The 13505-nt window shown below is 44.1% G+C and overlaps 1 protein-coding gene across 1 annotated transcript in view; it reads left to right on the top strand.

Annotated features, from left to right (window-relative positions):
- Window positions 1-12715: 12715 nt before the first annotated feature.
- Window positions 12716-13505, top strand: part of nfatc2a (nuclear factor of activated T cells 2a) — a 44725-nt gene continuing 43935 nt past the window's right edge. Inside the window, exon 1 of the mRNA XM_018760674.2 lies at window positions 12716-13134. Within this exon, the coding sequence (XP_018616190.1) occupies window positions 13077-13134 (58 nt within the window). The 5' untranslated portion in view covers window positions 12716-13076. The remainder of the gene's footprint in view (window positions 13135-13505) is intronic.

Below are 13505 nucleotides of genomic sequence, written 5' to 3' on the forward strand. Positions count from 1 at the left end.
TTGTGGATATATTTTAAATTAATTAGTCATAAAATTAGCATTTTGAAGTACACACACACATTTTCAGAACCGCTTGTCCCATACGGGGTCACGGGGAACCGGAGTCTACCCGGCAACACAGGGCGTAAGGCCGGAGGGGGAGGGGACACACCCAGGACGGGACGCCAGTCCGTCGCAAGGCACCCCAAGTGGGACTCAAACCCCAGACCCACCGGAGAGCAGGACTGTGGTCCAACCCACTGCACCACCACACCCCCACATTTTGAAGTAGTATTATTAAATAATGTTTACTATTATTGGAATTCAGTTATGTGAATTGTTAGCTGATTATTTCTGTGCTGGGCTCATTGCATTATTTCATCCTGGGCTATCATGTGCCGGTTATCTTTTACCTTGTAAGCATTGTTTTAGTTTATATAAGCCATGTATCCCTCTGAGTTGCATTGGACAGCTGTGTCAGCCAAATGAAGAATAATAAAATAATTTTCAAAAGCATTCAGATCAAGTCCTGAATGTGAGCAATGACTCCTAAATATGGACCCCAAACCCTCATAATTGGGTGTTTTCCTTAACTTTTAATGTATTAACCAGTGCTTAACTGCGTACTCATTACTCATTGTTACTCATAAAACATGGTGAAACATGGTAACAAGCGTGGGAGGAGTGGGGACTGTGGCCGCTGTGTTTGCTTTCAGGCCTGTAATGACAGCTCCTTGCTGGCCTCCTGCACAAACAAACCACACCATCCGCAGCGACGCGTGGGCGTCCAGAGCGAGAGGATCTTCACCTGCCTGCCTGCCGTGTCGCTTGCGGCCGATAAAGGGAATCCGCAACGCACCGTGTGACGAGGAGTGGCGGGGCAGCTCCTAAGAGTGCGCTGACGGCCCCGAAGGTCCTAGTGGACTGCGTTTTCAGAGCAGTGCTGTCCTTTGGGAGGGGGGGATCTGCCAATACGCGAGTGCCGCAAATAAGCCAAAAGCAGAGCGCCCGGGTTCAGGTGTCCTGTATCGGGTCGCATGGTGTCCCTGCACCACTGAAGGCAGAAGAAGAGTCAGCCCGAAAGACGGGATAGTAAGAAGGAGACCCGCTTCGGTGTGAGAAAAACAGCAGGTAAATTTGGTATTTAGAGACCAGGGCTTGGGATGTGCTCCTGTTTCCTCACCTGAGCCCCCCAGCTCACCCACTCCTCTACTGTGTTGAGGCCATTGTGACCACAAGAGGGAGCCAGTGCCCAAATCTCATCTGGCCAGTTTCCAACCTGCACCTCCCACTGATTACTGCCAGTACGACTCATACTAATATCATCATTAACAGTTATTTAACTGACACTGTAACCCAAGGCAACTAGAGTTTTGACCTTGATGTTTATTTGTTTAGCTGACGCTTTTCTCCAAAGCAGCTTACATGTTAAGCTACTTACAGCTATTTACCCTTTTATACAGCTGGGTCATTTTACTGTAGCAATGTAGGGTAAATCCCTTGCTCAAGGGTACCGCAGCTGGAAGTGGGATTCAAACCTACAACCCTTGGGTCAAAAGACAGCAGCTTTATCCACTACACTACCAGCGCAACTTTACGCTCATCTGCCCATGGGTATTTTTACTGTACCAGTTTGTGGTAAGTACCTCGATGATTGGGTCTGAACCAGGACCTTTCAGCCCGGAGACTCTGCTTTTCCATTTGCCATAATTGCTGTGATTTGATTCCATTTCACTGACATTATTCCATGAAACATACTTGCTTCTTTAATATAAAATGAAATCACTCAGAATGTCTGAGAATCTGTCTCCGAAATGATGTATTTTCTGTATTGTGTGGTACGTATTACAAGGCAATTTACTAGCCAACCGAATAGCTGCTGAATATAATAAATGTCAGAGTGCTGATCTTCAGCACACATGCTGGGCTGCCTTCAATTTGAACAGATGTTGGGCTGATCACTGAAGCAGCCCTCAGCGTAAAGCCCCAAAGCTTTACCATACAGAGGCTGTACGTATAAATGCTACAGAAAGCCAACAATTGGCTCCCACCTTCCTGAATTCCACAGGTACAGAATTTAGATATATATTTTATGAGATTTTTATTTGTGTAACTCGAAAAAACATAAAACATAGCAATAAAGATATGTTTTTCCTTTAACGGGCTGTTTTCCTACAGAATATTTCAGCCAGAATGAAACCTTGGCCTCTCAATAAAAACATTAATAAGCGAGACGGGAAAGCAAAGGCTACACAATACCAAAATTAAAATTCTGCTCTTCTTGCCCGTTTCTTTTACTGTTCCACATTAAAGAAAAATGTTCTTTATGTTTGCCCAGCACTGTAGTGTTAATCTGTCTCATAAAAGTAGCAATTCCATCCCCAGGTTTCACATGGGCTGGATTCTAGGCCCCTGCCATGCTCATATATTGCACTGCGTTCATGGCAGAATTACGGTCACATTCATGCGAGTTTAGCCCGAAACATCAGTCACGAGTCTAAACTTCACCAGTTCGGTCCAAGATGCCTAGATTCATAGTTCATAGATGCCTCCGTCATAGTTTGGAAGTCACTCCAGAACAAGGATCTGTGACAAAATATGTTTACTACACAAAAATTATATGTTGCTATGTTTGCTGTAGAAGGGGGTGCGGTGGGCAAGTGGGTTTGACCGGGTCCTGCTCTTCGGTGGGTCTGGGGTTCGAGTCCCACTTGGGGTGCCTTGTGATGGACTGGCATCCCATCCTGGGTGTGTCCCCTCCCCCTCCAGCCTTACGCCCTGTGTTGCCGGGTTAGTCTCTGGTTTGCCATGACCCCACATGGGACAAGCAGTTTCAGACAATGTGTGTGTGTGTATGTTTGCTGTACATTTTCCACTCGATTTGTAGGCTTATCCATCCTGTTTGTTTGTTTGTGTCTTTCTTTGCTTGCTTGCATGTGTTACTACCTTAGTGTCAGTCACAATACTATCAGGAAGTCTCCAGCATGCAAAATGAGTTCTTGCCGCACTGACAATAGATGGGTATCCAGCACACATTGTATGTTGTTAATAATTCATTGTTTTGCTGGTTCTTTTGTTTTAAACAGCATATAGTATTTGACCTGTTTGTGCAGAGGGATGCTTTACTGGACCAATTTAAGGTAGGCACTTCGGTTAGGGATTCTACAGTTAAAGCAGGGTCCTATATACAGTGCTGCTTGAAAGTATGTGAAGCCCCTTTGTCCCGTAGTTTTACCAGAAAGTGGTTATTTAATAAGAATCAGTGATTCTCATGTGATATAATATGTGTGTAATTATCAGTTCCATATGTTGCTTTAGAGGAAATCATGTGTGTAGCACAAACATGGAAGGAACGCAAATGCAAAAAAACAAGTGAAGACCAAGTTTCAATTTGCTAAGCCACATGGGTAAGCAGTATCAAGTGTGTAAATCATCATCATTTATTCATTATATGAGTTTAAGCTTTAACAGTTACATTTTATACATTTATTGTAATATTTTAGGGGGTGCAGTGGCACAGTGGGTTGGACCGGGTCCTGCTCTCTGGTGGGTCTGGGGTTCGAGTCCCGCTTGGGGTGCCTTGCAAGGGACTGGCGTCCCATCCTGGGTGTGTCCCCTCCCCCTCCGGCCTTACGCCCTATGTTACCGGGTAGGCTCCGGTTCCCCGCGACCCCGTATGGGATAAGCGGTTCAGAAAATGTGTGTGTGTGTGTAATATTTGATACAATACTGACTATCCCTATAGGATTCACATGCCTTAAAGCAGAACTGTGTCTGCCATAGTGTACTGTGTTTCTCAGAGCCCCGCTACATGATGCTCCCACCACTGTTTTTATAGTTCTTGTGAGGTTCTGATGTTTAAAGGCATAATTTAGTTTACTTTGTTTTACCTTCATTTGCTAATTTACTTTGTTTATTTTGCTCAAAATATAGTGTCTGGCTTTGCAGCCAGCTAACTCAACCATTGACTCATCGGTCCAAAGCACATTGTTCCAGAAGTCATTGTCTAAACCCAGGTGATCTCTGGCATGTCTGGTTTAACATGCAAAGGCCATATAAAGGTTCTTTTTCGTAAATGTCAGTGATCCACTAAACGGCTTGATTAACATACTGTATGTCCATCACAAATCAGCATCCAAGTGTGGATCACATGTTCACTCCGACTATTTCCACTTGGTCCCCAAAACTCACAACAGTGAGTCCCAAAGCAGGAACGTGGTTGGAGGTGGTGGGTACAGTGGTGGTCATCCCACAAGCAAAAGTAGACGAGTAAATAGTGACAATCCTGCAGAGGTGAGAAATATTTCCAAGGGACTCAGTGTGACATCTTCACAAGGAGACACTGGACCTCTTGAATGTACCCTAAAAGTAGGGTCGGAGCCATTCCCAGCACATGCTATAATTTTCTCCTGTCCAGTGAACTCTACACTCTTCCACTTCCTGAGAGGGTGAGTGTTTGTGGTGAGAGGTGGGGGTGGGAGATGCTGACGAGGGCCATTCACTACACTGAGGAATGTCTTTGGAATACAGGGCACCCGGACCGCTCCGGCTCAGACTGTTATGAGTCAAAGTTGAAGGGTCCTCAGAGGAATTGTGGGTAATAAAGCCAAAAGAAAGGAGCATTTCCTGCACTGCTTGTCTCACACGTGGCAAAGGCATTTAGCCTTTCGAGGGATGTACAGTAAACCAACTGGAGACATTTCATGTTTTTTACCGCACTGCTATCCTCAAACCACAGACAGCGGAACGTCTGGCAATGCATTGCTCATAGGTATTCGGTGAGCCTGATATGAATTGTCAGTTAGCAGGTAGGGCAGTGGACATTGAAACACAATTTATGACCTGAAGGATGTTAGTTCAAGCCCCCCTTGAGTTAAGTACTTACCATGGGTTATTCAAGCAATAAATACCTGGATGTATAAATGGAGCAAATGCTGCATGTTCTTCAAACAAAAATTCCACACCTTGGAACATAATAATTTCTCTAAAAGCAGGGCTTATTTATTTTTGCATTGTGCATTAGCAACGTACTGGGATTTGCACAGGGTTTTCAGGTATGTGAGTAATGAAATACCTGACAATGCAATCATAATATCGAAAATACCTGCAGGATTGATGAGCTCGGTTTGAAAAGCTTGTTTGTTTTTTGCCTAAAGACAGATACTGTAAATGACAAAAGCAAATGGAAGGATGAAGCCCTGTGAACATTTTCTGGGCATTTTTACTCCTACTGTACATTCTCTTGCGTAGCCGCATTTAGAGAGGATTTAAGTGGTGACAAGGCGTTTGGATAAACATGCACTGAGCATGCTGTCACGCCCTCCCCGAGTACTATTTATAGCCTGGCGAGGCCAGAGGGCTTTGTTTAGACTTAGTGCCTACTACTAAGTGAGCCTCGCAACAGTTTTTTTTCCATTCGCAGTGCTTGTACAACACCTTGCCAATGCCTGGCAGGCAGGGCGATGGAAGTCGGCCGTTGCGCCGGAGTAGCGTTTCGATGCTGCGCCGGGATTATCGCTCACCGGTCCACTTGAAGTTTCTCCCTGGCTTTAGGATCTCTTGGAACTACGCCTGCTTTAAGAGCTAGTATCCTCCCTCCTTTTCTCACACAAACAGGCCCTACAAAACTGTCTGAAATGATGACGAAGACAAGCCTCATGAAAGATATTACAACATTATGCATCAAATGTGTACAGCTTACAATTATTTATTCAGCAGACTCTTTTCTCCAAAGGGACTTCCAATGAACTCTATTTAGTGTTACCAGCCCACACACTTTATTCACCATGGTGACTTACACTGCTAGATACACTACTTACACTGGGTCACTCAACCATACACCAGTGGAACACACTCTCTGTGTCACTCACACACTATGGGGGAACCTGAACAGCATGTCTTTGGACTGTGGGAAGAAACAGAAACAAGGAGAACATGTAAACCCCACACAGACTGTGCAGGGATTGAACCCACCCCCTCTTGCACCACTCAGGCACTTTGAGACAGCAGCGCTGCTTGCTGTGCTATCATGTCACCCTCTTTATTTGTATGCCTTGAAATTGTGGCATGAGTGCAAAAACAGTAATCAATGAAATGGTGTAGGAAGCCTTCCATATGTCCCAGGTCTACTTAATAACAATGTAATCCACTGTAAGAAACACAATGAGTCCTAATGCAGTATGAAGGGCTATGCTCAATACCAGTACGTTGCTATGCAAAGTAAATCACACACGCACACTCTCTGAGACTGCTTGTCCTGAGCAGGGTAGCGATAAATCAGTGTGAATTAATTGTCTATCCTCGTAACTGTGAAATTGTTGTGGTTTCTTCAGGGGCGACAGGTAGTGTATGGGTTACAGCTGTCACCTGCCACCCACAAGACCCAGGTTCAAATTCCACTCTGGCTGTAGTATCCTTGCTAAGGTACTTGCCTGTAACTGACGCAGGAAAAATTACCCAGCTGCATAAATATGTAAATCGCTCTATTCAAGACAGGTGTCACACAAATAATGGTCAATAATAAGAATTATTACAGCATGACTGAATTTGTGACTGTAAACATGATAGATGCTCTTTCTTTCTTTTATCTAAGTGCCATGTTTTCATCCAGTTGTCAGCCCTTTAATCCTGAGGTCATCGGTCACTGTGAGCCCCACTCATGCCTTCAGGTGAAGCTGGGAATGGTCTCACAACGCCAACTGGGAGCACTGCTGGTGTGCAGGTAAAGAAAGCAGTAGGAAGTGTTGCTGGTAGCTCTTTTTTCCATCATTCTCTTCACTGCTGGGTCTAGTCTTGCTGAGTGAGTTTTTCTGGGTGGGGGGGCATGGTGTGGGGCATGGGGTGTGGAAAGGGTCTGGAGTGGTTTGCTCCGTCAATTCTCCTCCCTCAAGAGCAGGGATCTGGGTTCACCTGCACCATCTTCCTCTTTGTCCACCTCCGAGTGTTTTTCACAGCAAGGCTCAACGCCCAGGTTGATGGCCAGTGTCCCAGGAGCAGGCAATTTTGGAAAACTCAGTCCCTTAACTAGCGACACCATTGTAACCACAGGGACCAAGCCCTCCAAGACAGACAAAAGCCCAAACCTAAACCTTTCAGCTTCCCCATTTTTTCCTTCCTGCCCAGGGGTTTACGAGGTGAGCTCGGAAATCCAGGGATGCCCATGCCGTGCAGTGGCCGGTCGCCTGCTTCTTTCAGAGGATTCTGGGTAGTCTTTGGAAATTCCCCCGGGTTGCAATTTTATTGCCAGTCTGGGAGAGACTGAGAGAGACCAGGCACACAACAAGGGCTGTGGTGAACGCCTTGGCCTTTGTATGATGAACTCTGTCCATGGTATGAAGGGAACCACATCTCCAGAAGGGTTTTTCTTCTCAAAAACCACCTCAGCAGCTTGTTTTAGTATCAAAGAGGCCATCCTTGGGCCATGACAACTGGCCAAGGTTTTGCCCTTATTCCCAGCCTCTGTGTATCTGTCACGTCCACGCCCGCACCACAGTCAACAGCACCTGCTGCTGATCAAGCACCGGACAACAATCAGAGCACTCGCCTTTAAAAGACCCTCCTCAGCCCCTTCACTCTCGCGGAATCTCAGAGACAACCATCCCCCTTTGCGCCTATGTCCCGGTCTCCTTCGTTCCTCACCCCATTTCTACATTCCCCGGCTTCAGACCGTTCACCTTGTCTCCTGACAACGTCAATGGATCCTTGCTCCCACTCTGACCGCCGATCGACCGACTCTTTGCCCGTCCCCGACAATGAGAACTCGCCTGACCCCTCGGTTCCTACCAAACTATCCTGCACTTGGGCCTAGCTGCCCCTACGTCTTCTGTTCTGCTTGACAGAATCATCGACCTGGTGAAACAGTTGTCCATAGCAGGTACACCTTTTGAGCACACACCTTCTTAGAGAATACACTTCTAACAGCTGTGGAGCAAACCACATTGTCATAACTTCCTTGAGAACCTCCAAATAAAAATTCAGTGGTTTGGAATTTCACCTCTAATAACACATGCTTTGTTAGACCAATGAAAAATCTTTTTCCTTTCACATCTACATAAAGAAACGTGCACTTCAACAAAGAGTTATAGATACAGACATGTGACTCTCAAAGCACAGTCAGTCTGTCTAATACTGCTGTTTTTGCCATCACAAAGTACACCGGTAGCTGCACATGGAATCGATAGGAAATACAAAAGTTATCAGGAGAGATAATGTAGAGAAAATTTATGGAGCAGATAGCAGATTGGGAGAGATTTGGTTTGAAACTTTGGTTTTGAAACTTTTCTTGAATGTTGAGAAGGATTCAGCAAAGCTGAGGGGGAGAGGGAGCTCATTACTCCATATCGGAGCCAAAACCGAGAAACTTTGGCTCTTCCATTTTGGACCTTTTGTGTGTGACACCACCAAGCAGGCAAAGGAGGAGGAGAGTAGCACTCTGACCTCTTGGTGATCCCACGTAAGTAGTGTCGACTTCAAACTTACTCAACCTTCCACGCACACTTACTACAAAACGGATTTTCACCTTTTCCAAATTCCACTTCTTGCCTCCAAAGTCTTCTCCTCAGGTGTACCTTCGAAACAGAGATGAGCACATCAACCCAAGCAGAGATTGATGGATGTCAGCAGTGATACAGCGAGGTGCCGTGGTGAGGTGAGGAAAACTCTTCTGCACTTGTGATCTCCTCCACCTGAGGTGTTTCCCCTTGGCGTGTTCACACAGCCACCCCTGGGTGAGCATGGGACTCCTGTCACCTGGCGTCCTGTGAGAAAACACAGCCCACGCATTCATACTGTCATTAACACTGCCAGTGTGTGGGTGAGATTACACTAATAGGTGGAAAGTGGCGCTGATATTATTTTGATTTTCTCTTTCCACACCCTCTTCTTATCCCACGCTCATAGATCCCCTAAACTGCTTTCAGTGACCTCTTTATTTGGGAACAAAAACACTTACTACTTGGAATTATTAAGCAGATTAGAGCCTTGTTTTCATTAGACAAACAGGAGAGTATCGGTGGAACTCCTATTTAGTAAGTTGCAAACTGCATTCCATCGATAGGAGATGTTCACTTTCTGCTGTTTCCATGAGGGTACCTCGGTAACTCAGTAAATGACCGCAGTGTATTAGTACATTTTATGTGTGCTGAAGTTCCAGTATGTGTGCTGAAGGTGCAAGATCAAAATGGCAAAGGTTTACATATATTTAGCTCATGCTTTTCTCCAAAGCAACTTATGATGTTCAGCTACTTACCCATTTGTACAGCTGGGCAATTTTGCTGGAACAATTTAGGGTAAGTACCTTTCTCAACAGTACTACAGCTGGTGGTAGGATTTGAACCAGTGCCCTTTGGGTCTGAAGATAGTAGCTCTAGCCACTACATTACCGGTGGTGGAATAAGCTCAAGATCTCTCTCAGAAGTGCTTAATCCCTTTCAACATTCAAGAAGGGTCTGAAAGCGCATTCCTGTTGGATCCACTTCTCTCCTGATCTACCACCTGCTCCATAAACTTGCACTAAAATATCTATGACAAATACCCCTGCATCCATTCTATCACAAATCTCTCATCAATTCTATAGGCAGCTGCTCATGGAAACGTATACCGGCAAACAACTGTGGTGTTGAACAGACAGATTGCGCTTCTTGAGTCATGCGTCTGTATCTATACACTTTGTCACCATCTTCAGACCCTCCAGCAAAGTAGGAGCCACGGATGCTCTCCCTTGGGGAACTACGGTGGAGCAGTCGAGGTCCTTGTATTCACTGAAAGAGATTTATTATTTACCACTTGTACAGCTGGTAATATTTCTGACTGGAGCAATTTGGGGTAAGTGCCTTGCTCAAGGGTACTATAGCAATAGGTGGCTTTCAAAGTTGGATCCTTTGAGTGAAAAGCAGCAGTTGTAACCACTATACTACCAGCTTCTTCTTCCCTTCAGGAAAACCTCAGCAGTGACTAGTATGGTTATGGAGGACCTGAACACGCACGGTCATGTAAGTTACATGGAAGAGCCTTAGAGTGGATTATACTGGATTCCTTCCGAAACCAAAAGCATCGCTGCTGCAAAGAACGAGCTTCGACACCCTTCTTTGAGGAGTTTATGATGGTGCATTAACCACCTCAGTATACCCCTGCAATGGAGTTTAGGGTTTATAAATATACCTTTGGCTTCCTCGTGTTTCTTCGGGAGGTTTTTTCCCTCTGTTCCAGAAAAGCATTCCTGAAGCCGACTTCCTTGGAAGGAAACCGGTTGGAAATCGTATCATTTTGTTAATTTGTTAAAACTTTAACTGAGTTTCCACCTATCCCGTTCTTTTCCTAAACAATCTGAACTAGGTTTCCACGAGACAGGATGTAATACAGCATTTCCATATCAAAGTTCCACTGTTTGATTCAAAAACTCAAACACACATGCTGCCTTTGGAAAAAAGGCCGAATGGGGTAGCGCTATAATCCAGACATCGCTGGCTAAATGAACTGTTTTACAGTGATGGAAAACACGGCATGGAGTCGGAAAAAGAGTGTTCTTCTGGTGAAGGCGGAAGTGCACACTCGGACCACTCGGGCTGTTCGGTTTTCCCCATCCAAAATTACAGCCGTGTTAATTTTCTCATTCATAATTTCAGTTGCATGAGCATGTCGTAACAATTCAAGAATGTACATCTGGGAACCTCCAGTGTATGTTCTGAATTCCACTGCTGGCTGTTTTTACAGGTGTACCAGTCAGATATTCCCCTGGAGTGTCTACCTCCATCCAACCCATCTCCATCTCCGCATACGTTAGACAGCAGGGTAAGCGTTTTCCCATACATTATTGAGGAAAAATGTGATTAATAAACCTCATGAAATCACTGGATGCTTTGCATGGTATAACAATACTGAGTGAACCCAAATTCGCACTCAGACAATGATGTCTTATTCCACATCTTTAAATGCAATGACCTTCATTCACAATTGAGAGAACTGTGACAAATTAAGAAGTCAACTCCACTGTCAGACTTTATTTGAAAGGTTTAAAATATGAAGTCAAACAAAGGCATTAGTGTTGTTTGGAAGTACGTGACTGTCTGAATCGGTTCAGTATTGGTGAAATAGAATTGCTGGGGTGTGAAATTGTATTGGATGACTTTATTCAAAATGACTCTGCAATTCAAAACACTACAGTCAAGGAAGCAAAATCATTCTTGGGTCCTGAGAACGCAAATCACTGGGCTGCCAGTGTAACAAGCAGGGCAAAAGCCTTAGAGGTCTAAGTGAATTCTAACTGCAAAGGCCGAGTGAGTTTACTTTGGCCTTTATCGATGTCCATGGATTTCACAGGTTCCTGAACTGGAGAGAAAAACCTCATAGGGAGCAAAGCTGTTAATGTGCTCAGTTACATTCTCCTGAAACATTTACTGCCTATAATCATTAATCCTCCTTTCTTTAAACTGACCTGGATGTTTCCAAGATCATATACTTTTTGAAGGCAATATATATAATTACTGGTCAATTGGCAACTGTTAATAGGAATAGTGTGCGAGGATTATGGTAGTAAAAGTAAATCCCAAATCATGCTGACAGCACAATCCTATTCCCGTGTAGCAGCACACATGCCCAGTAAGGCTGTTGAAACTGGGTTGAAGAAACTCAAAAAGGCCAACAGTCATTGCATTTCACATGAGCTAACAGCAAGGCACCAGTAAAGTAGCTTGCCCTGGTGGTCTATAGTCCTGCTATAGTACATAACGTAGTATTTTGGCCATAATGCTACACTGGCAGAGATTTTTCAGATGGGTTCAGTTATTGTGTGGTGAGAACAGTTTTTGTCATAATTAACTTGCTTTCAAGGAATGTTGAGAACAACTGAGATTTCAACCCTCTGTGATATTATCTGCACCAAAAAATTCAAGGGGGCGCATTCTTCACACGTTTAACAAAGTTCCCACTTCTAGAAAGAATCATGGTGACAGCGACAAAATAACAGAAAGAATAACTATCTAATCTAGTATTAGTACAGATTAACCGAGATGCCCACTCATTTCAACGGCTCATCAATAACATTCAAATCAGCGATAACACGATATGTTCACACATCCACAGATTATACTGATTCTGATGGCACAGTGGTTCCAGGCTTTTACTTATTCTTCCACGAAGGAGGAAACAGGAGGAGTTTGGATGGGCACTGAAAAATTATTAGTTACTTATGATCCAGCTGTGCTCTTCAGAGGAAATCAAAGAGCCAGATGCTAGTAACTTAAACATCCACTTTTAAATGACAAAAACTCTACACTTTGTAAAGAAATAAATACAACCTGACCGTACGTCTGAGCAGACGGCCAGTTCTAACAAGCAGGTTGCCATGACAGAATGGATAATATCAGCGGAAAATGAAATCCATCATGTATTCCATGTATAAAAAGACAAGTATAAAGTTACAGAGTTAATCGATGCATTTTCCTCCCCCTCAGTGGGGCTGTGACATTATGAAAGATGCTGTTATGTTATTTGGGTTATTGAGCCAAGATGGTTTGGTACCTGTAAACATGAAAACGCAGCAGTAGCCCCGCTTTTTATGTATATATTTAAACACCGGGTCCTGTTTTCATTTTTCATGCCCCACAATGAAGCTCTTGTGCGCCACTGTCTGAGAGAAGCCGCAGAAATGCCTTGGCTCGGAGGCCCGGAGACGTCATGGATTCCTGAGTGTGGGCTTTGCAGGAAAAGCCCTGAGTCCTCGAAGATGGAGCCGCTCCAGGTCGCCATGGCGACGCGCATAAACAGGAGGAAACAACTGAGGGAATCCCGTTATTTTACAGCATTCGACCATTATAAACACCCCGAGAGCAGGGAAGGAAGCTGCTCCTGAATTCTCCAGGAATCCTCGGCTTCATACCATCACCATAGCAAGCTCTTCTGCTTCTGCTCACCTTCTCTTCGCAGCTCGCGGAGAATTTACTACCAAATCCCAAACTTTTCAGTTTTTTTTTTTTATTATTATTATCTTATTTTCCTCCAAAGAAGATCTGGTTTTCTAGTATGGTTTTTCTAAGAGTTACTTACTGTCAGTTATTGAATTTTTAGATTTTTTATTTTTTAATTTTTTTAATTCTTCCCAAATGTTTAGAGAGTCTTGGAGGCTGGCGCAGTACCACACCATGAGGTCTATGGATCAAGGTATGGATGCCGCGTCACGAAGTACTGTCTGGTAATCAACCCATTTCATTATAACACTTTTTTATGCACTCTTTCTTTAACTTTGGCATGAGTTGTATAAATGTGAAGCATGCGCTCGTTAGTCAAAGTGTTTCCAGCACTGCGCTCATAAGAAGGATAAACCATTTATCAAAAAAACTGTTAATTTGAGCCGTGCAACCTGTGGGCTTTTGGGAGGTTTTTTTTTTTTTTTTAGTTTTTGACATTTTTTTCTCTATCGTCTTTAAGGAAGTCCAGCAAGCCGAGATATAACACCAGCAGCTTTTGTAAGGTAGTAATTTATGTTATTGAGACAAAATTCATGATCATTCCGACCAATTTGAAAGTGTTTT

This window comes from Scleropages formosus, chromosome 19 (genome assembly GCF_900964775.1).
Source record: "Scleropages formosus chromosome 19, fSclFor1.1, whole genome shotgun sequence".
NCBI classification, from domain to species: domain Eukaryota; kingdom Metazoa; phylum Chordata; class Actinopteri; order Osteoglossiformes; family Osteoglossidae; genus Scleropages; species Scleropages formosus.